The sequence below is a fragment of the Mixophyes fleayi genome, chromosome 1 (assembly GCF_038048845.1).
Source record: "Mixophyes fleayi isolate aMixFle1 chromosome 1, aMixFle1.hap1, whole genome shotgun sequence".
Lineage (NCBI taxonomy): Eukaryota > Metazoa > Chordata > Amphibia > Anura > Limnodynastidae > Mixophyes > Mixophyes fleayi.
In genome coordinates this window covers 458,072,909-458,099,767 of record NC_134402.1, presented here as the reverse complement: position 1 = coordinate 458,099,767, position 26,859 = coordinate 458,072,909, and the positions used below count along the sequence as shown (strand labels likewise).

The 26,859-nt window shown below is 45.9% G+C and overlaps 1 protein-coding gene across 4 annotated transcripts in view; it reads left to right on the top strand.

Annotated features, from left to right (window-relative positions):
* Positions 1 to 26,859, top strand: part of DNAI1 (dynein axonemal intermediate chain 1) — a 149,934-nt gene that overhangs the window by 82,950 nt on the left and 40,125 nt on the right. For 3 of the 4 annotated variants that reach the window (XM_075187178.1, XM_075187196.1, XM_075187188.1), the window contains one exon: positions 15,657 to 15,842. In XM_075187178.1, the coding sequence (XP_075043279.1) occupies positions 15,657 to 15,842 (186 nt within the window). Of the gene's footprint in view, positions 1 to 5,013; positions 5,108 to 15,656; positions 15,843 to 26,859 lie in introns of those variants that run through there. The other variant, XR_012679256.1, reaches the window with a different exon arrangement.

The window sequence follows — 26,859 nt, the reverse complement described above, 5'->3', positions numbered from 1 at the left end:
CTCATACAACACAGAAGGAGACATAACGTTGTTCTTTCTGGTTCATGTGTATTTGGAAGGAAATCTGATGCAACTTGAGAAAGCCTCATACTTTTCAGAATTGTGGCACAGAGCAATAACCGGAGTTTGGAATATTAATGTAAGCTGAGACTGGTGAGGGCATTCATCCATCATGGGTTTCATAAAAATGATTAGGTTTGGGCTAGCAGTAATATTTATGCACATAACATAACCTAATAGTACAGACTAGATCTCACCTAGGGAAACCTCAGATTTGATTTTACCACTAAATTTCACGGTGTTCCCGATCCACCATCTTAAAATCTATTTTATGTCGTCTCCAAGTGTAGACACGAGTCTGAGGGGGTTATCTCTGAGGGTTCCTCATTATACAGCCCTGCAGTGGGCTGAGGAGCTTACAGCCGGCGGTAGTCAGATTAACGGTGTTTACACAGTGTGAAATACAAGTGATACCATATCATACAACACAGAGACTATGATTCTGTATTGTATCCATATGATTCTCAGTTACTATAATGCAGCAAATATAAACTTTAGAAAATTGGATTATCCCCATCATAGGGGAGGGTGGAATACGATAGATTTAGAAATTGAGTTTTAAAACATGGAAAAGGCGATTACTCCCAACATTGTGACATCACACTGCTGTTTGTTTTACCCCTGCACCCGTCTTACTGACGTTCACAGAATTCCACGGAAGGGTGGCGTACATTGTGGTAGGAGAAAATGTTATCCGCAGTATGTCAGGCGGACCAGAAGCGGATCATGATGTTCCATGAGGAATTTGGGATATATGCGTCTTTCTTACACCAAGATTGTGTTCTGTTGGGAGCCGGACAGGGTAAACGTATATTTGGGGTCTCCATTCAGTGGATGCATTTGTGCATGGTCTCCAGGGATGCTGTAAAGGAACGGAGCAGACCTCCGTCAGTGCCCTTTACTTACGTTCTGGCCGGAGTTAGAAGAGCCTTAATGGTACAACGAGCGATAACATGAATTCCGTGTCATGTGCTCACAACTGTCGGGACTGGAGGAGAAGTTACCCTCTCAGGCCGGGGATGGGGGTCTACTTTCACTGACTCCGAGCTGTTCCTCCAGACCCTGCATACTGTCTGACATTATTAAGGTATAGAGGATACAGTAGGCCCTTTAGCTATAAAACATTTCTTTTATTTTTGTAGTGTAATTTCTTCCCCAGAATGAAAGGCAGCATCAGGTGTAAACTAGGAGTTGAAGTGTCTTAGAATGTTAGAAATCTTTCTCGCCCACAGGGAAATAAGAGAACCGTAATTTGTCATGTTCTGGAGTCAGCCATATGTTTGGCCTCTGATTTCCTCTTTGTCCTCCAGGGTTTTCATTAGTCACAAGAATGTCATTGTTCAGCCTCCCATCTCCCAGCTTAGGCTGAGTTCTGGCAGCAAAGTATTATTAATAGACTGGTGCAGCTTCATCTCTGAAGACAGTCACGGCAGGTTAGAGCCTGAGAATACTTCTGTTTTCCTGCTGCCCAGACAGCTGTGGACATATGGAAGGAGCTTCGGAGGAGACCTACAGCCTGAGAATATATCTCTGCTACTCTGCTCCTGCTCAGACAGTGCTGTATCTGGGTTATGCAGTGTGACCGTCACACATCTGTCTTATGCAGTAGGAGAACTTTATAGCAGGAAATTGCTTTTACTCCTTTTGACTCTGTATATGGTATGTAACGCTAGTACTCAGTAGGGGATATGTTCATATTTCAGACGCTGGAAATGCCGGCAGTTATAATGTTGACAGCTTCAAAATGTCCACAGTGTGATTGTCGACATTCACCACAGCACCACGCCAACACGCCACGCCAACACGCCACGCCAGCATTATAAGAGCAATTCCGGCGGATCCGGCAACTGTACAGCAGTACAGCCGTACCCTACCTTTCAGTGGTGGTGAGGGGACCAGTAAATAGTAGAGGGGTGGGGAGCAATATAACCACTACAGTCCAGGAAGGAAGGGGGTCAGTAAAATTCAGGGGGTGCTGAAGGTGGGGACATATCGCCACTTCAGTGTAAGGGGGCATATAACCAATAGAGTCCAGAGGGGGTACAAGCAGTATAATGAGAGAGGGGAGGGACCAGTATAGTACAGAGGGGGGGGGGGTGTAACCACTACAACCTGGAGCTGGGGTGGGGGACATGTAACCAGACTGGATTGGGGGAAGGGGGGGATATAACTGGTACAGTTCAATGGGGGCTTAGTGGTGAAGTTACTGTTTCCATGCAGGGTACATTGTGTGAGGATGTAGCTAGTATAATGTGGACCATGTCATGTAGATGGATACATATATAAACATGGTATAAAACAGTATAATAGCTCCATGGCTTATTAAAGGTGAAGCAAAGTTCCTTTAAGTAAAGTGCTGGTCCAATAAGACATGACACATAACACACCAGCCTCGTGGTGAATGGACATCACTGGTCTCACATACACAACCCAGCATCATGGAAGGTCCAGTAACCGCTGGAGAGCAGGTGATATGTTACACACCAGCCTCGTGGTGAATGGACATCACTGGTCTCACATACACAACCCAGCGTCATGGAAGGTCCAGTGACCGCTGGAGAGCAGGTGATATGTTACACACCAGCCTCGTGGTGAATGGACATCACTGGTCTCACATACACAACCCAGCATCATGGAAGGTCCAGTGACAGCTGGAGAGCAGGTGATATGTTACACACCAGCCTCGTGGTGAATGGACATCACTGGTCTCACATACACAACCTAGCATCATGGAAGGTCCAGTGACCTCTGGAGAGCAGGTGATATGTTACACACCAGCCTCGTGGTGAATGGACATCACTGGTCTCACATACACAACCCAGCGTCATGGAAGGTCCAGTAACCGCTGGAGAGCAGGTGATATGTTACACACCAGCCTCGTGGTGAATGGACATCACCGGTCTCACATACACAACCTAGCGTCATGGAAGGTCCAGTGACAGCTGGAGAGCAGGTGATATGTTACACACCAGCCTCGTGGTGAATGGACATCACCGGTCTCACATACACAACCCAGCGTCATGGAAGGTCCAGTAACCGCTGGAGAGCAGGTGATATGTTACACACCAGCCTCGTGGTGAATGGACATCACCGGTCTCACATACACAACCTAGCGTCATGGAAGGTCCAGTGACAGCTGGAGAGCAGGTGAAGGTGTGAGGGATATGTTACACACCAGCCTCGTGGTGAATGGACATCACCGGTCTCACATACACAACCTAGCATCATGGAAGGTCCAGTGACAGCTGGAGAGCAGGTGATATGTTACACACCAGCCTCGTGGTGAATGGACATCACCGGTCTCACATACACAACCTAGCGTCATGGAAGATCCAGTGACAGCTGGAGAGCAGGTGATATGTTACACACCAGCCTCGTGGTGAATGGACATCACCGGTCTCACATACACAACCCAGCGTCATGGAAGGTCCAGTGACCGCTGGAGAGCAGGTGATATGTTACACACCAGCCTCGTGGTGAATGGACATCACCGGTCTCACATACACAACCTAGCGTCATGGAAGGTCCAGTGACAGCTGGAGAGCAGGTGATATGTTACACACCAGCCTCGTGGTGAATGGACATCACTGGTCTCACATACACAACCCAGCGTCATGGAAGTTCCAGTGACAGCTGGAGAGCAGGTGATATGTTACACACCAGCCTCGTGGTGAATGGACATCACTGGTCTCACATACACAACCCAGCGTCATGGAAGGTCCAGTGACCGCTGGAGAGCAGGTGATATGTTACACACCAGCCTCGTGGTGAATGGACATCACTGGTCTCACATACACAACCTAGCGTCATGGAAGTTCCAGTGACAGCTGGAGAGCAGGTGATATGTTACACACCAGCCTCGTGGTGAATGGACATCACTGGTCTCACATACACAACCTAGCGTCATGGAAGGTCCAGTGACAGCTGGAGAGCAGGTGAAGGTGTGAGGGATATGTTACACACCAGCCTCGTGGTGAATGGACATCACCGGTCTCACATACACAACCCAGCATCATGGAAGGTCCAGTGACCGCTGGAGAGCAGGTGATATGTTACACACCAGCTTCGTGGTGAATGGACCTCACCGGTCTCACATACACAACCTAGCGTCATGGAAGGTCCAGTGACAGCTGGAGAGCAGGTGAAGGTGTGAGTGATATGTTACACACCAGCCTCGTGGTGAATGGACATCACCGGTCTCACATACACAACCTAGCGTCATGGAAGGTCCAGTGACAGCTGGAGAGCAGGTGATATGTTACACCACAATCATTATAACCATCTATATGTGCTGCTCATACATGTCCTATAGAGCTTCATACTGTGGATGAGAGTGGAGGGGTCCTCACCATCAGTACAACAGCAGTGGTTCTAGATTTGTAACCAATGCAGAGATCAGCACCCTACATGTAACATGCCGTAACCTTTATGAAGCATGCATCTGATTACACGGTGCCCCCAGGCTGCTCCTCCTGTTACCGCAGTGAGTGACCTTTACGGGATGAGAAAACACAAGCCAGCGGAAATGATTTCATACTGCTTTGTGTGTTTGAAGTGGCGACCACATTCACCTGCACATTCAGGTCTTTCATCATGTTTACACCATTAGACTTGTATTTGTTGTGTATTCCCTTAGACTAGCCACTTTCATCAACAAGAGAATTATTTCACTGATTGCTAGAGTCACAGAGAGACAAGGTTCACACTTCACCTGCGCTAATTAATGTTCTGCAGCTTCATCTTGTTTCCCTTTCATACACTGATTCAATTTACCATAAACTGCTGTGACTCTCACGTCCTCGCCGAGTACAGAACACATTTAGATTAGATTGCCTTTCATCTCATTAAAAGCAAATGTTTTATGTTTTTAATATCTTAAAAACAAGTTTGAAAATGGCCAGATCTGCAGATTTAATCACATGAGATGGTGTTTTTATCTTCCATGTGTGCCAGGAATATTAGCAGAGTGGGAAAGTACAGCCGGACCCACGAGATGTGAGGGAGTCTGTAATACACTACAGCAAATTAACTTACTGACCTAAATGAGGTAATAGATCAGACATTTTTATTTCCTGTCTCGGATTAGATTGGTACAAACACATGTGATGTGTCACTGACAAACGTTTCTATGTTACAAGCTTTGTTGCATCCTTTATATAGCGCTGATCCACAGTGGTTAGCATTGCTGCCTCACAGCGCTAGGGTCATGGGCCCTATCTGTGTGGATGTTTGCCCATGCTTGATTTGCTATATAAATAACTGCTCATTGCAAAGCATACGGACATGGACGTCGAAGCTGCAGATTCCCAACCAGTCCAAAGCAGGGGCAGTGATCTCTATAAGTATGAGGTGAGCAGATAAATATACTGCAACCTGCAGCGAGATTAGTATAATGCACAGCGGGATGTAATGAACAAGTTTAACTGTTCTTTATAACTATTCAACTATAATAAAAGTAGGTAGATACTTTCCAAGCATCAGGTTGTTTTGGGGCAGAAGAACGTTATTCCTTGATGTTTACAACCTCCTATAACGTCTCCTTTCCATTCTCCTGGCTCCACAGCTGTAGACAAATGATGACCACGTTGGTAATGGTTACGCCTCCTGATTGAGGAAGTCAAAACAAAATCATGAATCTGTCACGAGCCGCGGCGGCTCCGGGCACCCCCGCGACTCTCCGCCCTTATGTCCCGGCCGTCGTCATGACGACCGGGACGTCACTTCCGGGTCGTCCCGGCCGTTGCCAAGGCAACGGTCAGGACGCATTCAGACTCCTGCGCTGCGCCCCGGCATGCAGGACAGCCGGGCGCATGCGCAAATAAGAAGAAAGCCAGCTGGCTAATTATGCTCCCCGGGGCTGCCTTCCTCTCATTGGCCAGGGTTAGTATTTAAGGCAGGGAAGGGCAATCCTTCCCTGCCGGTTATAGTTCCAGCTTGCTGTTCTTAGCCTGCTCCTGTTATCTGCTCTGGTGACTTTGGATTTATTTACTACGGCCGACCTTTGTCTGTTTCCTGACTCCGTTTGATTGCCTGTGACCTTTTGACCCTCTGCCTGGACATTGACTACGATTATTGCTTGTGCCCCCCGATCTTCTGCCTGGCTATTTACTACGATTGTTTGCCTGTGACCCCTGATCTTCTGCCTGGATACCGACTCTGCTGGCTTGCCCATCTCCTATTGGACTTCTGCTGGACCCTCACTTCACTCGCCTGGGTTCTTCACAGTCAGCACGCAATTCACGACCCTTTGTTGTCTGCAGCCAAGTCTGTCCCCACCACTAGGGGCTCCAGCGAACACCAGACTTCAGAGTAGACTCCGGGTATTGTGGTGCAGATTGTTGGGGTTCCTAACATTATAACTGGCTCAAAAAATTTTGAAGTGAGTGATATTACTGACACCAGTTTGATGGAACCAAGTCCAGCTCAAGTATTGGCAGGACAGATCCAGACCCTGTCTCAAATGGTCCAGGAATTGTCCCAGCGACAGGCTGCCCAGGAACAGGTGTCCCGAGCCTCACAAGCTGCTCAGTCTCCTGTTGTGGAACCCAAGATGCATCTTCCAGACCGGTTTTCGGGAGATCGCAGGGCCTTCCGTAACTTCCGTGAAAGTTGTAAACTTTACTTTAAGTTGAGACCACTGTCATCCGGGTCCCCACAGCAAAGAGTGGGGATAATCATCTCTCTTCTACAAGGGGATCCCCAATCTTGGGCATTTAGCCTGGAACCCAATTGTCCTCAGTTGCAGTCCGTAGATGCCTTTTTCGAAGCTCTTGGTTTAATCTATGATGACCCGGACCGAGTGGCACAGCTTCGATCATAAAAGCAAGGACGACCTTCCGCTGAAGAGTATTGTTCCAACTTCCGGCGGTGGTCTTCAGACTGTGCTTGGAATGACCCAGCTCTTCGCAGTCAATTTCACTTGGGTCTCTCTGATCAAATTAAGGACTCCCTAGTCCAGTATCCCACTGTGGAAACCCTCAAAGAACTCATGAAATTGGCCATTCGGATTGACAGGAGATATAAGGAAAGAAAAGCTGAGAAGGAAGACACTTCAACTTATTCTCCTATGCCTCCTCAAGTTGCCTCCGTGGATCAGGTTGAACCTATGCAATTGGGAACGTATCAACTGTCATCTGAGGAACGTACCCGAAGGCGCACCTTGGGTCTCTGCTTATACTGTGGAGGAAAGGGTCATCTGCTTCGTTCCTGCCCCGTTAAGCCGGGAAAAGACCAGGCCAAGTGAACATGGAGAGTGTCCATTTAGGCCTACAAGTCATCTCTCCAAACAATTCTTTACTTGTACCTGCTCAACTCACAGTGGACGGACAAGACGTTTCCATTCCAGCATTTGTGGACAGTGGAGCTGCCGGGAACTTTTTGGATTTGGCCCTCGCCTGGTCCTTGGGTTTCGTAGCTGTTCCTCTGGAATCCGTCATTACTGTCGTTGGATTGGATGGAAATCGTCTACATAAGGGTGAGATATATTTTCGTTCGCCTTCTCTACAGTTAAAGGTGGGTGCCCTTCACTCTGAACTTATCTCCCTATATCTTATTGATTGCCCTTCGGTTCCTCTAATTCTGGGTCACCCCTGGCTTGTTCTTCACAATCCTTGTATCGACTGGACCAAGGGCGAAATCATCAAGTGGGGTCCTCAATGTTCTTCTTCTTCATGCTTGTCTCTAATACTCAGAATTACTCAGGTCTGTCCGGAGCGGTTGCCTTTTCACTACAGTGAATTCGCTGACGTCTTCTCTAAGAAAGAGGCCGATGTTCTTCCTCCACACCGGGAGTAGGACTGTGCTATTGACCTTGTCCCTGGTTCTAGGTTGCCAAAGGGGAGACTATATGCCTTATCTATTCCAGAGACCCAAGCCATGGAATCATATGTGAAGGAGAACCTACAGAAAGGCTTTATTCGGCCCTCCAAGTCTCCCGCCGGAGCAGGCTTCTTCTTTGTGGCTAAGAAAGACGGTGGGCTTAGGCCTTGTATTGATTACCGAGGGTTAAATAAAATAACCATTAAAAATACATATCCTTTGCCACTGATCTCAGCTATCTTCGACCAATTAAAGGGAGCTACAGTTTATTCTAAGATTGACCTACGAGGGGCCTACAATTTGATACGTATCCGTAGTGGTGATGAATGGAAAACTGCGTTTAATACTCAAACGGGCCATTACGAGTACTTAGTTATGCCCTTCGGTCTCAGCAATGCTCCAGCAGTATTTCAAGATCTGATCAACGATGTTCTTCGTGAATTCCTGGGTTCTTTTGTCGTGGTCTATCTGGATGACATACTGATTTACTCCCGCTCGTTGGAACAACATCGGGGACATGTCCGACAGGTGCTTCTGAAGCTGCGTCAGTATCATCTATACGCGAAACTAGAAAAATGTGACTTCGAAGTCTCCAAAGTCGTTTTTCTAGGATATGTCATCTCTCCAGAAGGCTTCGACGTTGGACCCCACTAAAGTGCAGGCTATCCTCGATTTGGGTACAACCCTCTAATTTAAAAGCCATCCAATGGTTCCTGGGATTCGCTCATTATTATAGGAAGTTCATCAGTGCTTTTTCCGTCCTTGTCGCTCCCATCACAGCCCTGACCCGTAAGGGTGCCGATCCTAAAGTTTGGCCATCTACTGCAGTTTCCGCCTTTGAAACCTTGAAACGTGCTTTTATGTCTGCTCCAGTCCTGAGACATCCTAATCCTGACCTCCCCTTTATTGTTGATGTCGATGCTTCTGATGTGGGAGTTGGAGCCGTATTGTCTTAAAAGGATCTTTAAGACCACCGTTTTCACCCTTGTGCCTATCTGTCTCAGAAATTCTCTTCCACGGAAGAACATTACGACGTGGGCAATCGCGAATTGCTGGCCATCAAATGGGCACTAGAAGAATGGCGCCACTGGCTTGAAGGAGCAAAACATACTATTACAATATATATGGACCCTAAGAACTTGTCCTATATTGAGTCAGCTAAGAGATTGAATTCCCGGCAAGCACGGTGGTCCCTCTTCTTAGCTCGCTTCCATTTCATTATTACTTTCCGGCCCGGTTCAAAGAACCTTAGGGCGGATGCCCTGTCCCGCAGCTTTATCTCTGCTCAAATTCCAGCTTCTGAGCCCTGTTCCATTATTCCTACTTCCTCTATTTTCCACAGGAATTGGGTAAAACCCTTCAGCAATGTCAACCACAGGCACCTTCCGAAACCCCAGAGGTGAAACTATTCGTGCCAGTGCACCTCCGGGGATCAGTCCTTTCCCAGTGTCATGATAACAAGATTTCTGGACATCCCGGTATTGCTAAAACCATTGAAATTGTATCTCGTACAGTCTGGTGGCCATCATTATCTAAAGATGTAAAAGAGTATATTTTATCCTGTGACGTGCTCCAAGAACAAGGTTTCCCAAAATTCCCCTTCTGGTCCATTACTGCCGTTACCTGTGCCGGTCAGGCCTTGGACCCATGTATCCATGGACTTCATCGTGCACTTACCTTTATCCTCTGGGTGTAACACCATCTGGGTAACCGTAGACCGGTTCAGCAAAATGGCCCATTTTATTCCTTTAACCAAGTTGGCCACCTTGTTCATCAAATATATATTCTGTCACCATGGACTACCAGAAGATATCGTGTCAGACCAGGGCTCACAATTCATTACAGTCTTCTGGAAAGCCTTTTGCTCACTCCTAGGCATCAGCCTCAGTTTGTCATCAGCCTATCACCAGCAATCAAACGGACAAACCGAAAGGGTGAATCAATCCTTAGAGCAATACCTTCGACTATATATTTCTAAACACCATGATAATTGGGCTGACCTCCTTCCATGGGCCGAATTTGCGTACAACAACGCATGCCACACGTCTTCACAGTATTCTCCTTTTTATTGTAACCTGGGGTACCATCCCAGAGCCAACTCTTTATCCTCACTATCCACCGATAAACCACTTGAAACCAGAGCCACGGCCATCCGCCTTAGGAAGATATGGAAGTCTGTGCATCAGTCGTTACTTCAGGCTTCCTTCAGGTCCAAGGTTTGTGCTGATTTACATCGTTCCGCTTGTTCATTCAAGGTTGGGGATTCTGTGTGGCTCTCTACTCGGAATATAAGACTCCGTCAGCCATGTAAGAAATTAGGACCCAAATTTATTGGTCCATTTACCATCCTAAAGCAAATTAATCCAGTGGCCTTCAAACTAAAACTTCCGGAATCCTTAAAGATCCCCAGTACATTTCACTGCTCTTTATTGAAACCTGCCCGACCTGCCAAAAAATCCAAACCTCAACCAGTCTCGGTGGATGGACATCAAGAATTCATAGTGGAAAAAATCCTGGATTCAAAAAAGGTCCAAGGCCAAGTTCACTACTTAGTCGATTGGAAGGGGTACGGTCCCGAGGAACGGTCATGGGTACCGCAAAGAAACCTACATTCAGATAGGTTACTCACGGAATTCTTTAAAAAATTTCCCGGAAAACCAGGTTGTCGGGGTTCCTTGACCCCTCCTCAAGGGGGGGGTACTGTCACGAGCCGCGGCGGCTCAGGGCACCGCCGCGACTCCGCCCTCATGTCCCGGCCATCGTCATGACGACCGGGACGTCACTTCCGGGTCGTCCCGGCCGTTGCCAAGGCAACGGTCAGGACGCATTCAGACTCCTGCGCTGCGCCCCGGCATGCAGGACAGCCGGGCGCATGCGCAAATAAGAAGAAAGCCAGCTGGCTAATTATGCTCCCCGGGGCTGCCTTCCTCTCATTGGCCAGGGTTAGTATTTAAGGCAGGGAAGGGCAATCCTTCCCTGCCGGTTATAGTTCCAGCTTGCTGTTCTTAGCCTGCTCCTGTTATCTGCTCTGGTGACTTTGGATTTATTTACTACTGTCGACCTTTGCCTGTTTCCTGACTCCGTTTGATTGCCTGTGACCTTTTGACCCTCTGCCTGGACATTGACTACGATTATTGCTTGTGCCCCCCGATCTTCTGCCTGGCTATTTACTACGATTGTTTGCCTGTGACCCCTGATCTTCTGCCTGGATACCGACTCTGCTGGCTTGCCCATCTCCTATTGGACTTCTGCTGGACCCTCACTTCACTCGCCTGGGTTCTCCACAGTCAGCACGCAATTCACGACCCTTTGTTGTCTGCAGCCAAGTCTGTCCCCACCACTAGGGGCTCCAGCGAACACCAGACTTCAGAGTAGACTCCGGGTATTGTGGTGCAGATTGTTGGGGTTCCTAACAGAATCTTCTCCTCCTCCTCTTCCTCCTCCTGCTGCTCCGCCTCCTGGTCCTCCCCCTCCTGATGCTCCATCTTCTCCCACTCATAAATCTTCTCCTCCTCCTACTGCTGCTCCACCTCCTCTTCTTGCTCCTCTTGCTGCTCCCACTCCTGATGCTTCTTCTCCTCCAACTCGTATATCTTCTCCTCCTCCTTCTGCTGCTCCGCCTCCTAGTCCTCCCCCTCCTGATGCTCCGTCTCCTCCCTCTCTTCTGCTTTTGACACTGTCTACTCAGATCCATCTGTGGTGAAACATGGTACTGGGACCCATCTAAGATAGGTCAAGCCTGTGCGATACCCCATTCCCACAGAGAGCGGTTACCTGCTAATTTTCCTTACAATGATTTTAGTCTCTTTAGTGCCCCATTTCTTCTCTACCTTTGGATGTTGTGCCCACATATACACATTTACCACAGTTCCCCTATGCTGGGTTCCCTTTGGAGGACCATAGTGTCCCATTAGAAACTCATAGGGCAGCGGTTGGACTAGAGACATTTGGAATTCCATGTCCCTTATCCCACAAGTGTGTTCATCCACTAGATTGTTCCCCAGTGCCCAGTCCATTCAATTTGAGGATCTCTCCATAGGTCGAGCATTGGAATCAAGACTCCCAACCGAACAGTATTCCTAAATTAAGGAACTACCGGGAGTCCTGGATCGAAACTTTGGTCGGAATTGTGTCCATGTAGACAGTGCTGAAAGTAGGGAGTACCTTTAGGACTTGGAGCTGCTTGCATTGTGTGGCAGTGGAGGGAATGTGAACCACTGGGCTGTAGCTGGCTGGATTCAGGCCATATCAGAAAGTAGCTCTGGTCCTTTTTCCTGGATGTGCTGGCGTACTGCCCGTGGACTGATTTCTAGAACTCTAGATTTTAAGGACTCCCACACTATCCTGGTGGGTCAGGAGGGACCTGGGGCTATATTTACTAAACTGCGGGTTTGAAAAAGAGGACATGTTGCCTATAGCAACCAGATTCTAGCTCTCATTTTATATAATGTACTAAATAAATGATAACTAGAATCTTATTGGTTGCTATAGACAACATCTCCACATTTTGAAACCCACAGTTTAGTAAATATCCCCCCTGGAATCTAAGCCCCAAGAGGGAGATAAACCCTGTTACTATTCCTGAAATCTGGTCTTGGGACAACCCTCTGAGGTTTTCTCACCAACCTCTATCTCCTGCGTGTTCCACCCGGCTGTATTTACTTGTCACCTGGCTCTTGGAGCCCAACAAAGTCCTATTATAATAGAATAAACCATTTTTCTTATATTAGAACAGACACTATGTGAGCACTACAGCCAGCAGTCCTGGCAGCTGTTGTTAATAAACTTCAACATTTTTCAGTATTATCGCAAAGTATTAAACTGCCCCATCCGGCTACTTCTTAATGCCACCCGGCTGGCAACATTTTCTTGGCAGAACACCTCTCTGCCCTGTGTGTCACCACAGCATCTAAAGTTAAATAAAAATATTGATCTTATATATTCGATATCTTCCAACCTCTGACTGACATTACATTATCGATCACTTTTTCCACTTTTCCCAGTTCACCATCATAGTGCTGAGTTATACTTATAAATCCCTCCTTAGCTCCGGTTCCACCTAATTGTATGACCTCAACACATAAATACACAGTCCTCCCCTGTGACCTCCTAATGCCAACTTCTCTCACAACCTCTTCCCATGCGCGGCTTTAGGACTTCTCTACACATCAAAATCTCATCTTTCACAGTCTCTAGATGTCACCTAAAGAAGCCCTTCACTCCCTATAATCCCTATCTTTGCTCTTCCTCCTACTTCCAGACTCTCACAACCTCCCCGTCTGCAGCAGACATTGTTCTTTCACTGTACGTTATGTACAAAGTGTCCCTTACAATATACGTCTGTTGGGCAGGGCCACCATCTGATTCTCATGCCAGTGGATGTCATTTATTATCATCCCAGTAATGTACAGCACTTTATACTTAAAGGATAATCATACTTTCTATCAGAGCTGCAGTGGAGTCAGTATAAGACTGAATGATGTATTTTGCTTCATATGTGAAGATGTCAGTGTTGGAGTGAGTTGCTGCTTTCAGTATGCCCAGGGGTGGCAATATTCATCTGTCTGAGACCTTCTCCTCCCTGACTCATGGGTCAGTATTTCCTTTAGTGTTATGTACTTGTTAATGGAATATATTTTCTTCTTTTATGACCATATAAATATAACAGTAATTTGGTGTATGGGAGCAACAGAACGTTCCTCCTGTACAGCACTGTGAGGCAGTGCACTCCGTTCTCTTCCTGAGTGAGTACCGATGGTGCAATTTAATGCGCTTCATTGAGCTGTCTCACCTGTCTGCATTTCTGCTTAGTCTAAACCAGCAGTCCTAATCTAGCAGGCCCTGAGTATGATATTCTCCTCCTCATTCCCTTGTATAGCAGTGCTCCCTATAGTGACTGTAGGAGGAAGATCTCTATGATCATGTCTGTGTTTATGACAGTCCTCTTCTCATTTCCTTGAATGGTAGTGCTCCTAATAGTGACTGAAGGAGGAAAATCTCTCTGATCATGTCCCCCTTCATTCCCTTGTACATTGGTGCTCCTCACAGTGACTGTAAATGATGGAGCCCAGTGTTCATATTTGTGTGTATGACATTCCTCTTATTAATATCCTCTGTAGTAGTGCTCCTCACAGTGACTGGAATAGACAGAACTCTGTGATCATATCTGTATTTATGACATTCCTCTCCTGATTGCACTGTATATCAGTGCTCCTCATAGTGATATGATACGTAGCTCCGTGATCATATCTGTGTGTGTATAACATTCCTCTCCTAATTGCCCCGTGTAGCAGTGCTCCTCACAGTGCCTATTAGCCTGTGTTAGCAGTGCAGCATTGAGCTGTGGTATTTCTGGTGCCATCAGGAGGGGTATATATTTGTTGTGTTCCCTGGGCTGAACTCAAACTGTGTGCAGTGATGAATTATTCACACACAAGTTGTATTTGTTGAAGCGCATGATTTGGAGCAGAGTCCGGTATGAAATATTTAATGATATTATACAAGGATGTACCGTGTGCGACTAGTCACTGGCCCCCAATGTCAGCATCTTGCAGAATCCTGGCTAGGAAACTGCAGGGATTGGAAGCCGCAAAGATTTGACAATCCCATTATTGTTCCTATTTCTGCTCTTGTGGAGAAAAAGCAACTTAATAATTGTGAATAGTGAATTGAGTTAATGAGTGTAGATAGATGTGTCTGCATATAATGGGTTAATCCTATTTGAGTGCATTCTGGCTTTGATTTGAGATGCACAATATTAAATATTAATAATACACAGTTTGTGTTTGGTCTGCTGACTGTCACATCGCAGCATAAGCCAGATCCCCCTGAGCTGTGTATAATTCATCCATTCAGCCATATGTTTCTTGTGCTCTAAAAATATGGTTGGCTGCGAGGAGGGAATAGTCTGCTGCACGTGGCGAGGTCCTCGGAGTATCTGCTCTTCCCAATATGTTCATTGCACTTATTACCAGCCTGACATCCCGGCACGCAGAGCCTGACGTCCCGGCACGCACGCAGAGCCTGACGTCCCGGCACGCACGCAGAGCCTGACGTCCCGGCACGCACGCAGAGCCTGACGTCCCGGCACGCACGCAGAGCCTGACGTCCCGGCACGCACGCAGAGCCTGACGTCCCGGCACGCACGCAGAGCCTGACGTCCCGGCACGCACGCAGAGCCTGACGTCCCGGCACGCACGCAGAGCCTGACGTCCCGGCTCGCACGCAGAGCCTGACGTCCCGGCACGCACGCAGAGCCTGACGTCCCGGCACGCACGCAGTGCCTGACCTCCCGGCACGCACGCAGTGCCTGACATCCCGGCACGCACGCAGTGCCTGACATCCCGTCACGCACGCAGAGCCTGATATCCCGGCGCGCAGGGTCTGATCCCGGCGTCCCGGCGCGCAGGGCCTGATGCCTGGCGTCCCGGCGCGCACAGCCTGATGCCTGGCATCCCGGCGCGCACAGCCTGATGCCTGGCATCCCGGCGCGCACAGCCTGGTATCCCGAGGCACACAGCCTGGTATCCCAGCGCACACAGCCTGGTATACCGGCGCACACAGCCTGATAGGTGCTTCGCCTGTAGTCTGTATTGTTTGTTTCTCTTGTAGTGTGTTTTACCTGTAGTGTGTCTCATGTATTCTTTATCATGCGTTTCGCCTGTAGTCTGTCTCATGTAGTGTGTTTTGTCTGTTACACCTGTGTGTCTCATGTTGTGAATAGAATATAAATGATCTATCTGGCTTCCCTGACGTCTTCTGCATGTGTCTTATTACAGGTCCACGTGTTTGACTTGTCCATCAATAAGTACGAAGCCATCTGTCAGCAAGCCGTTGTGGCCAAGAAGAAAACCAAACTGACTCACATTGAGTTTAATCCCGTTCACCCGGTGATTATTGTTGGAGATGATCGTGGACATGTCACGTGCTTGAAGCTGTCTCCGAACCTGCGTAAAATGACAAAGGTACGTCCTCCGCTGACTCCGGCTGTAGTGCTGAGGTTTGGGTCTATTACTATGTGTATCTCAGGTCACAGAGACTTTGACTAATGGCTGGAAGTGCGCTCTCCTGACAAGGAGTATTTATCACCAGGATGTGCGGTATAATTGTGTATTTGTTCACCTTCCATCACACTCGCAAACATCTTAGTCTTGTCCGCTCACATTCATCGGGTACAGAGATGTTTATTCTCTGTAAAATTCTGGCAGATGTCCCACAGACTAGTCCAGAGGTTACCTTCACGACCGAGTGCTAGAGGAGGGGACGCTTCCATCCCATCTGTGTGTGCGACACGTGGTCACTTGTCTTATGGCAGCAATGGGCGTTATGTGACATTTTATTGTATTCAAAATGTTTATTGGAAATTTGCATCTCCCAGTTGATCATAAGATACTTTTCAAATATTGCAGTTGAGTAACGCAGATGTGACCCTTACATTGTAAGTACACTTGTTGTACTTTAGATACAGTAAGTACATATCACTGCAAATCATCTACTATATATAAATACCAGCTGAATACAGCAGAAACCGTTATGTTTTTTAGTTCTACTGTTCAGTTGGTTCTGGTTTTGTCAGTGTGGTTGGAGTTCCCGTTTAATGTATAATGCAGCATTATATTGGTGAGAGGGTACATCCTCCACCTCCTATGTACGTAGTTACTAAGATGGTTCATCCAGTCCAGACATTCATCACTTATAATCCTTTTATTTATATACACAGCGCTGTACATGGAGGGAATCATGACACTAACTGTTTACATACAATGACAGGGAACAAAAGGTATAGATGGCCCTGCCCACATGAGCTTACAATCTAAAAGGTTATACATATTGAGGGGACCAGTAAGCAAACCTAGATTTCTAATCTTTCTTAGTAATGTAACCTTTCTGTTCCCTTTATTCTGTTCCCGAACCCTCTCAGTTTCTCCTGCGTCTATGATTGAACACGATGATAAAACCTTCTATGCATGATGTGTATTTATCCCTCTTTATATGTACATGCTCTGTATTGCTCCAGACAAGTTCATTAGGATGATTATAAAGCCAGTTAAATTCTTCCACTTCAGACTCTGTTAAACCATTTTATGACGACCTTGCTGTGTGCACATTGTCATGCTGAGACAGGAGAGGGAAGCTCACAGCTCACTAGAGAGTCATTGTATGCTGTAGCATTAGGATTTCCCTTCACTGGAACTAAGGTTCCCAGCCCAAACCATGATATATAGCCCCAGACCATTATTCCTCATCCACCAAACTTTACAGTTGGCGGTATTATTCAGGTAGGAAGTGTTCTCCTGGCGTCCACCAAACCCAGATGTGTCCATCACACTGCCAGTTAGTGAAGAGTGATTCGTTACTCCAGAGTCCAGTGGCGATGTGCTTTACACCATCCAGTTGACGTTTGGCTACTCTGCCATGGAAACCCCTAACAAACAGTTATTGCTTCCAGAAGCAGTTTGGAACTCGGCATTGAGTGTTACAAACAAGGACAACACTCAGCGGTCCCGTTCTATGAGCTGGTGTGGCCTATGACATCACAGCTACAGACTCACGGCTAAGCTGTTGTTGCATTAGGACGTTTTCACTTCACAATAACAGCACTTACAGTGGTCAGAGCTTTAGCGGGGCAGGAATTTGTCAAACTGACTTGTTGAAACTATATTAGTGCGCTTCAATTTGTATGTATATAGTGTATAAACAGGTAATAACTAATCAAAGGCATTTTCAATGCCGTAATGTCCCCTTAAAGAAAGTGACTTTCGATTTTCGGCCAGAGAGATCTATAAAAGAAAGAAAGAAATTTGGCACTCCATACTGCAAATAATACTATTTACTTGAAGGTACATTACTTAAGTGAAATTATCTGTACCACATTAAAGACAATAAGAGAATGTAGATAGAAGCCAATAAGTATCACTTTAGATTACCACCAAGAAATAAGAGCCGTTAAGTGTTTGTACTCCATCCATTCCGTTACAGTGGACCAATCCCGATGAAGTTTAAGTGTCAAACCACATACCCAACGCATTTCATCTGACATAAAAGGTATTACATGACACTCAGGGACAGATTCAATTCAGAGAATATCAGCACAAGGTGCCTCCGGATTGACCGCGAGACACCTCGCGCAGATATTTTTGGACGGAAGTAACGCTGATTTTTACTTGCGCCCCATAGAGGTGCAGGCAAAACTCGGCGTTCCTTTTTATCGTAGTAGCAGTAGAAAAGCGCAATTGAATTTGCCCCTTAGTGTTCAAAGTTTAAATAGTACTAGGTTATAGAAACAACCAATAGGACACCGGATAACATGTATAGTAATTATCCAATGTAAAGGTATGAGTGACATACAACATAACCAATGAGTATTCACAATTTATCTGTCCTTGTATAACATACAATCAACCAAACAGCCTTTCCTCACTAATGTAGGGGAGTATTATGATGTCATCTGATGAACATTTCTGTTGATCAAAGTTATTCAAAAATAATGCAGCCCAGATGTAAAAAGAGCCAATCGCCAATAGGGGGTGTGTCAACCAAATAATCTTATGCTTAAAAAAAACAGAGATCACAAATTGCTAAACATATAATTATTCATCATGATCTATATATCATGTATTATAGCTATATCAACAGTTTATACATTTACATGATCAACACCATGTACAAAGCTAGTAACAGCTGAGTAACATTTACAAATGAAGGCTGCTTTCTGACCCTGTATTCCTAGTAAGCCAGCGACATCTCATAATACACTTTATAGTCCACACTGAAAGAAAAGAACTCGCCCCTAATTCCGGAGGTGAAGGAGTTTATATGCTGAAGCACGGTTTATAAGCGGATATCTGACAATACTTAGCTGGGGTTTGTCCTAGATTGTGGTAGGTGGTACAATGAAGTCCTGTGAGATGAAACGCGTTGGGTTTGTGGTTTGACAACTTAAATTTACTGGGATTGGTCCATGGAAATGTAATGGATGAAGCATAAACAAGTGTCTCCTGTTTCCCGATGGTACCCTAAAGTGATATCTCCTGGATTTATCTACGTATGTAAAGGAAGATAGGCTAAGACAGAAGAACAGACCGGCACAGTGATACTCTCCACACCCGGATACACGTAATAAACCTGACACGGAAATTGTGTAACTTTCTAAAATGTATTTTCAGGTCTGATAACAACATGATACAAATGTGTATGCTCGGGCAATTAATCTACATCAGATATACAGAAAAGCAGCTCTCCATAAGGTGTTCTGGTCTAAAGAATTAACAAGAGCGCTATATTTTATATTTATTTAAAAAAACTCTAAAATATAAAAATTTCAAATATATATTTCAAATTTTTCCTAAAAAACTGGACCTTTGTATCTAAATCATCAGAAATTCTGCAAATAACATTGCTGTAAATCAGCGTAGATTATACAGATACCAGTAAGCCCGGTGGTAGTCATATTTCCTACACTGAAACACCAACGCAAATAGGACTGACATGGCTTTTAATCCACTGGAATATTTGCTCCCCCCCCCCCCCCCCTCCTCAAAAAAAAAAAGTTCAAGTCTTGTACCCAAAAAAAAGTCCATACCCTATTCCATATGTGATGAAAAAATAGCCCAAAACCACAAACAAATTACAAAACATATTGTCCATACCATATTCCAAGGGAAAAAATAAAAATAAGCTAAAAAACATTTTTGGGACTTTCCTTTTATTTTTTTGAGTTATAGATTGTTGTTTCCTACTTTAAGCCTGGACCCCACGATGTTTGTTCCCCCAATTTTCCTCCGGCCAGCCCTAGGCTGCCAGTATTAGGGTTAATATGACTGAGGAGGGGGGGGGGGGGCAGTGTTTTTTCCCATGTAGTGATTTTGACACTGTTTACTTGCATTATGTCTGCCAGACCAGCTTGCATTGCCACTTTAATGCCGGCAGTGTCACTGTCAGCATTTTCACAGTCGGCGCTCACACGGTCGGGATTTCTTACATGTAAGTATTTAGGCTGGCACCATTTATAACGTTGGGTATTTCCTCCTTGTTGGGATGTTCATTGTCAGCATTTTCGTGTCGGTCATATTTGCGTCTGTGTTTTCAGTGTAGGAAATTCATACCCAACCCATTAATCCAGCTCAATAGATTACTATGAAAGCTCTCATATCAAAGTATGCTATTTTACCTGTTCACCAGGTGAGAGACAGCGTTCCAGCAAAATGACAGTTCTGATCCAGAGCAGATCAGTATCTGCAATCTCACCAGTTACTTTCCTGTTTTCCTGTTTCCTGTGCTAGTCTTTGTACAGGGGTTGTGTGACAAACACGACCATCGTCCTTTCCTGGTTAGAGGGTTCAGTATATACTTAGGTACTCTGCTGTATGTGTGTTTTACAGATCAGAACAGGAGATACCGTCTAACATTTTGCATTCTACTAGTCACAATTGTAGCGATAAGCGTACAATTCCTATATGTAGCCCTGGTGGGTCTTAGACTGGATGACCTTAATAGTAAAGTTACTTTTTCTTAGAAGCAAACGAAAATAATACTCTCACACCAATCTGAATGCAGAGTTTACACTAATTCATGAGTTTCAAAACCACGTAGTATGAACATCCAGGAAAGCTCTCAGGAATAATCTTTTTCTTACTACATAGACTTTGGTTGATATAGGGCAGTCTTGGTTCACCTATGGCACTCCAGGTGTTGTGAAACTACAAGTCCCAGCATACCCTTCCAACGATAAGCTGCTATATATTAGCAAAGCATGCTGGGGCTTGTAGTTTCACAACACCTGGAGTGCCACAGGTTAGCCAAGCCTGATATAGTGGTTAGTAACCTGTGACATAGAATATTGCTACCAGAAAGTGCCTGGTATTTAGTTTCACTGCAACAGGTGAGCCAAGGGCCACCTACCTCCTGCATATATTCATGTGCCTCCTGCATATATTCATGTGCCTCCTGCATATATTCATGTACCTCCTGGCCTCTCTTTCCATTACAACCTAAACCATTTCTTTGGTCTGGCTCCTTCGCTCGCTACACACACTTCTCTTCTCCCTTATCAATATGAATGCACAGACTGCTTCCAGACCTGTGTTATGCAGAACAGTGGGAGGTGTCAGAACAGCCTGGGATGTGATAATCACGTTGTATTTGAATACAGGGGACAGGATGTAATTTGTGCCCAGTGTCAGAGCGTTATCTCTGGATAGCAGGCAGCAGGGCGATGTGTGTGTAAATGAGCGCAGTATTGTTCTGCACGGGGACAGCCCGCCAGCGTCTATCAACCAATCGCTCCTCTCCCCTGCTCCTGTTCATTAACACTCAGGGCAGGTTCACTATGTGTCTGAATCATTAACCGTTTCCTTACAGCAAGCACAATATACGTCATCACCGGTATTTACTTATAACCTTTCAAGAAGGAACATTGTTTGAATACAATAATAAGCCTCTTTGTGTTGCCTACATCGGGAGTACTCCTAATACTTTTAGATTATCAGTTCAAAGACTATTCATTAATGTAGTTCCTAGTCTGGCTAGTGTCTGGTAAGGATGATGGGGTAGAGGAAAGGGATAAGAACGGTACGAGCAAACATTTTCCAATCGTGACTGTGACTGGATCACTTATAACTTATGGTATAAATTTATTTAAAGAAAATAGCGTTGGGCGCTTATTTATATAATTCCAAATGTACTTATTTTTGATATTGCATGTATTTTGGTAAAGGAAATATCTTTATTTCTGAGACCAGGGGAGGAAATTTGTGTTTTTGTTTTAACTTTGCTAGAGAAAATGCATTATTTCTGAGGTATATACCTGATGCAATAAGCATTTGTTGAGAAAGTATGTTGTGTATTTTGGTGTAGGGAAATGACTTGTTTGAGTTTTGTAGATTTTTTTGGGAAATGTGTATTCTGCAACTGTCTGAAGAAGGACCCATGTTAATCTCATGTTAATTAGACCTTTTGATGTGTGAGGGTCCAGCACTTGAAGGCACAGGAAGGTTTAATTAGACTTGTAGATTTTCTATGCGTCTAAAACAAGATGCAGGAAATCACAGCAAGTTTTAGATATCACAGATAGTGTAAATATTGTTAGCTTTACATTGCATGTAAATCCATGTTTGAGTAAACAAATTGGATCCTGATTCTAAAAATAGCTCAGACCTCAGGGAGCAGGCTAACCATGTGAGGCTGTGTCCAAATCTGTATAAAAAAAACACTGTTTTGTATTGGAAATGTTGTTCGTGTTTGATCTGACCTGATCACTGATACCTTCAATCAATGTGAGCAAGTAAACATCACTTGCTTAAAAGACCTGCTTGGAAACTTGTCTATCCCTATGACCTACAGATTAGACCCAACTCTAATCCGTCCCCGGCTGTTCTGAGGTTTGGACCCACCTTTCCGGTACCACCGCTCTGCCTGCTATCCTGCAGCTCTGGCCAGTGTGATAGGCCAGGGGGATCCATCCACAGCAACCCTGATCCATAGGATAGGTACACCAGTAACGGGGTACACTCACAGCGTCAGTTACCCAAAAGATACATGGTTCTGGAGGCCGGTAAGGAGTCCAGTGGTGGCAGCATTGTAAGCCCCTCCTACTGTGGTTAGAGGGCGCATTTGGGATAACGAAAGGGAACAGTGCAAAGTAAGCACAGCCGGTTCCCAGCAACAACAGACAGGGCGGCATAGGCTGTCCATCCTGTCACAGGGACTGTTTCCTTAGGGATCCAATTTTTGATGATGATTGGACGAAGGGCCAGAATTGTAAATATTAAAATAATCTGTTCTTTGTTATTTGCGTTTTTTTTTTTTTGAATCTCAGGCAATGAGTTCAGAGGTAAGTCTTCTATAATATGTTGGGAATATTCATAGGAGTCTGGGAATCTGTTGAGGATCGGAGTCACATGATGAAGGGTACATTATGTGTGCCCATAACATCATGTTTAATCTTGGCAATGGGTGGTGAGTGCCAGAACAGTAGTTGGCTAAATATTGAGGCCACAGATTATTTTTTAAACTGTGGGAGTCAAGATCCCCCGTTTATTATTGGGTGATCTGATAATGGATTTCCTCTGCCTGGGTTTTTTCCATTCCATAGATTGTAAGCAGGGCCCTGTTACCTCTGTCTGTCTGTATCACCCTGTAATGTTTTATTACCCATTTCATTCTATTCCCAATTGCAGGTCTTTATTTGGGCTGCACTCACTGTCTTCTATCCTCCAATGATTTAAACTTACTAAATTCCTGAACCACCTTCTGGACCTCCCTAGTCTATTCTACCTGACTACCCCCTGGCCCCCTCTACACAGTTCATACAATATTTCCATTCTCTCTATATTTGATCATTTTGGAACCACCCCCCCCCCCCCCCATCCCCTGAAATATGTGGAGATCTCACACTTCCTTATAGATATAAGCAGGGTCCTACTACCTTACTTTGTTTAGACGTAACTCTAACCCTAAACATGTGCAGATCATGCGGGTGTAGTGAACGTGCTTCTCTGAGCACTGGTGCTCTTGTAGTTCCCTGATCCACCTATCAAAGCACAAGGGAGTGAGGGAGTGCTGATTTAGGGCTGTTTTGCAGCAACATGACCTCGAAACCTCACAATCATTGAGTCCACCATGAACTTCCCTTTATACCAGTATTCTAGAGTAAAGTATGAGGCATCTTGGCCAAAATCACTGATCCTAAGCACATAAGTAAATCCACAGCTGAATGGCTGAAGAAAATAATCAAGGTTTTGTTATGAACCAAGTGCAGACCTCAACCCCATTTAGATTCTGTGGTGGGACCGTAAGAGAGCGGTGTGTAAACTAATGTCCTCTAACATCACTGAACTGAGGAAGTGTTGTACAGTGGGTATAACAGGTAAAGCCTGAAGTCCAGATAAATAATGTCAGACCTTCTTCTCCTGTAATGTGACAAATACACAATAGGAAAAAGAAATGAAAATAAAAAATTACAGAGTCTGCACATCTCTATACCAATACATTGTGGATGCTCCTTTTGCTTTTATTATAGGATATAAGTCTGTCATCTTTTCATACCTGGACTGTGCATCCCCCTCTTCCCTGCACACAGGGAAGCTCCTGTACACAGCCCTCCTTAGGTCACTCCACAGTGGGATTGAGGTCTGGACTCTGACTGGGCCACTACAAGGCTTTGACATTCCTTTTCTGAAGCCATCCATTGGTGGACGTGGATGTGTGCTTGGGATCGTTATCATGTTGGAAGGTGAGATTCCGCTTCATCTTTCTGACAGACGCCAGCAGGTTTCGTACCAACATATCGTGATATTTGGAGCTATACATAATGGCCTCTATCCTGACTTTAACTCTTGTCCCAACTGCAGATATGATGCTGCCACCACTGTGCTGCACAGAAGTCATGGTGTTCTTGGGTGATGAGCTGCGTTGTCTTTGCCTCAAACATGTTAGACAGGTTTCAATGTTCTTTTTTTGGAGATATGCCTTGTGTCTTGTACCTTACCCCATATCCCAGTCGTGCAGAATACAGGAGGTTGTTATCACATGCATGGAGTGACCAGTTCCTCCCAGATATTCCTGCAGCTCCTGTAATGTTGCCATAGGCCTCTTGGTTTAGCCTCTCTGAGTTTTCTCCATGTCCTGTCATCTACTTTGGAGGGATGTACTGATCTTGGCGATGTCCCTGTTGGCCACATTGTCTCCACTTATTGATGATAGTCTTCATATCGTGCCATGGTACATGTCATGGCTTTCAAGTTCTTTTATTTCCCTCTCCAAAATTGGTTCCTTTCAACCATGAAATCTGTTCTGAAAGCTCCTTGTGGACCATGGCTGTCCCAGGAGGACACAACCCACAAAACCACCAGAAATCCTACAGGAACAGCTGGTCTTTATTCGGGGTTCATCACAATCACTTAGATAACTGGCAGGGGTATGCTAATTACCTTTCAACATGATGTTAATGTGATTGGTTAACTCTGAACACAGATACAGCCCTATTATGAAGGTGCGCACACTTCTACTTTTTCACAGGATTGCACTCTTCTTCTGCTATGTGCAGCCCATGTGTTTATAGAGTTTTAATATTAATTAATTAAAACTGATCTCCAGCTGCTCTCTCTTTTGGGGGCTTGTCCTTCTCCCACACACCCAGACCTGGGGAACGGCAAGGTGGTGGCGTCAGCATACTTCTCTCCTCCTGCTGCTCTTTTCGGGTTCTTCCCCCTGAACCCTCCCTCTCTTTTTCCTCCTTTGAGGTACACTCTATCCGCCTATTCCACCCAGTCCACCTTCGTGTTGCTGTTATCTACCGTCCTCCTGGTCCTGTCTCCCAATTTCTTGATCACTTTGCCACCTGGCTCCCTCACTTTCTCTCCTCTGACCATCACTCCCTGATCTTGGGGGATTTTAATATCCCTATAGACAATCCCTTAGACCCTGCTGCCTCCAAACTTCTCTCCCTCTCCTCCCTTGGTCTCTCTCAATGGACCTCCTCTCCCTCCCACCGCAGTGGCCACTCCCTAGATCTGTTTTTTTCACACCTTGGTACTGTCTCTGACCTCATTAATTCACCTTTTCCTCTCTCGGACCATCATCTCCTCTCTTTTAGCATCTCTCCACCCCTCTCATCATCCCTGGCCCCCAAGATTACTCTCACCAGGCGTAATCTTGACACAGTTGATCCTCCCTGGGCTCGCTCCTCTCCCCCATCACCACTCTTTCTTGCCCCGATAAGGCTGTCTCCTTTTTACAATCGCACTCTTACCACTGCACTTGACTCTGTCGCCCCGGCTGTCACCGTCAAGCTTCGTCGGTCCCCCCGTGGCACACTAAACTTACCCGCTATCTTCAAAAATGCTCCCGCAGTGCAGAACGGCTTTGGAGAAAGTCACGCACTCATGCTGACTTCCTCCACTTCAAGTTCATGCTTGCCTCTTATAGTTCGGCCCTTTCCCTCTCTAAACAATCTTTCTTCACAGCTCTCATTTCTTCCCAATCCTCCAACCCCGTTGGCTTTTTGCCACCTTCAACTCCCTCCTCTCCCCTCTCCCACCCCCCACCACGCTCTCTGCTGTTGACTTTGCTACCCACTTCACCTTCAAGATTGAGCCTATACGTCATGACATCTCCCAGCAGTCCCTTCTTACCCCACCCTCTCCCCCCTCCGTGCCCATTCTGTCCCCCTTCTCACCCTCCTCTGCTGCTGCTATCTCCTGTCTCCCCTCCCCTCCAGCTAACTCACCCTCCTTCTCTTCCTTCACTCCGGTATCTGCAGATGAAGTCCATACCCTTCTCTCTTCCTCTCCCCCCTCCACTTGCACACAGGACCCAATCCCCTCCCACCTCCTCCGCTCCCTCTCTCCCGAAGCCTGCTCCCACCTTGCACACCTCCTCAACCTCTCCTTCTCCTCTGAAATCTTCCCCTCCTCTTTTAAACATGCTCTTGTCTCCCCCATACTCAAGAAACCGTCCCTTGATCCCGCCTCTCTCTCTAATTACCGCCCTATTTCGCGTCTTCCTTTTGCCTCCAAACTCCTTGAACGGGTTGTCTACAACCGTCTCACCTCCTTTCTTTCCTCTCACTCACTACTTGACCCGCTCCAATCTGGTTTTCGCCCCCTCCACTCCACTGAAACTGCCCTCACTAAGGTCACTAATGACCTTCTCCTCGCTAAATCCAATTGACACTACTCCCTTCTTATCCTTCTTGACCTCTCTGCTGCCTTTGATACCGTTGACCACGCACTCCTTTTGCAAACTCTCAAATCTTTAGGCCTATGTAACACTGTCCTCTCCTGGTTTTCCTCTTACCTCACCAACCGCTCCTTCTCAGTCTCTACTAATGATTCTACATCACCCCCTCTTCCCCTACCCGTTGGCGTTCCTCAAGGCTCCTTTCTTGGCCCCCTGCTTTTCTCCCTCTACACCTCCTCCCTTGGTGTCCTCATCCACTCCTTTGGCCTTCAGTACCACCTCTATGCTGATGATACCCAAATC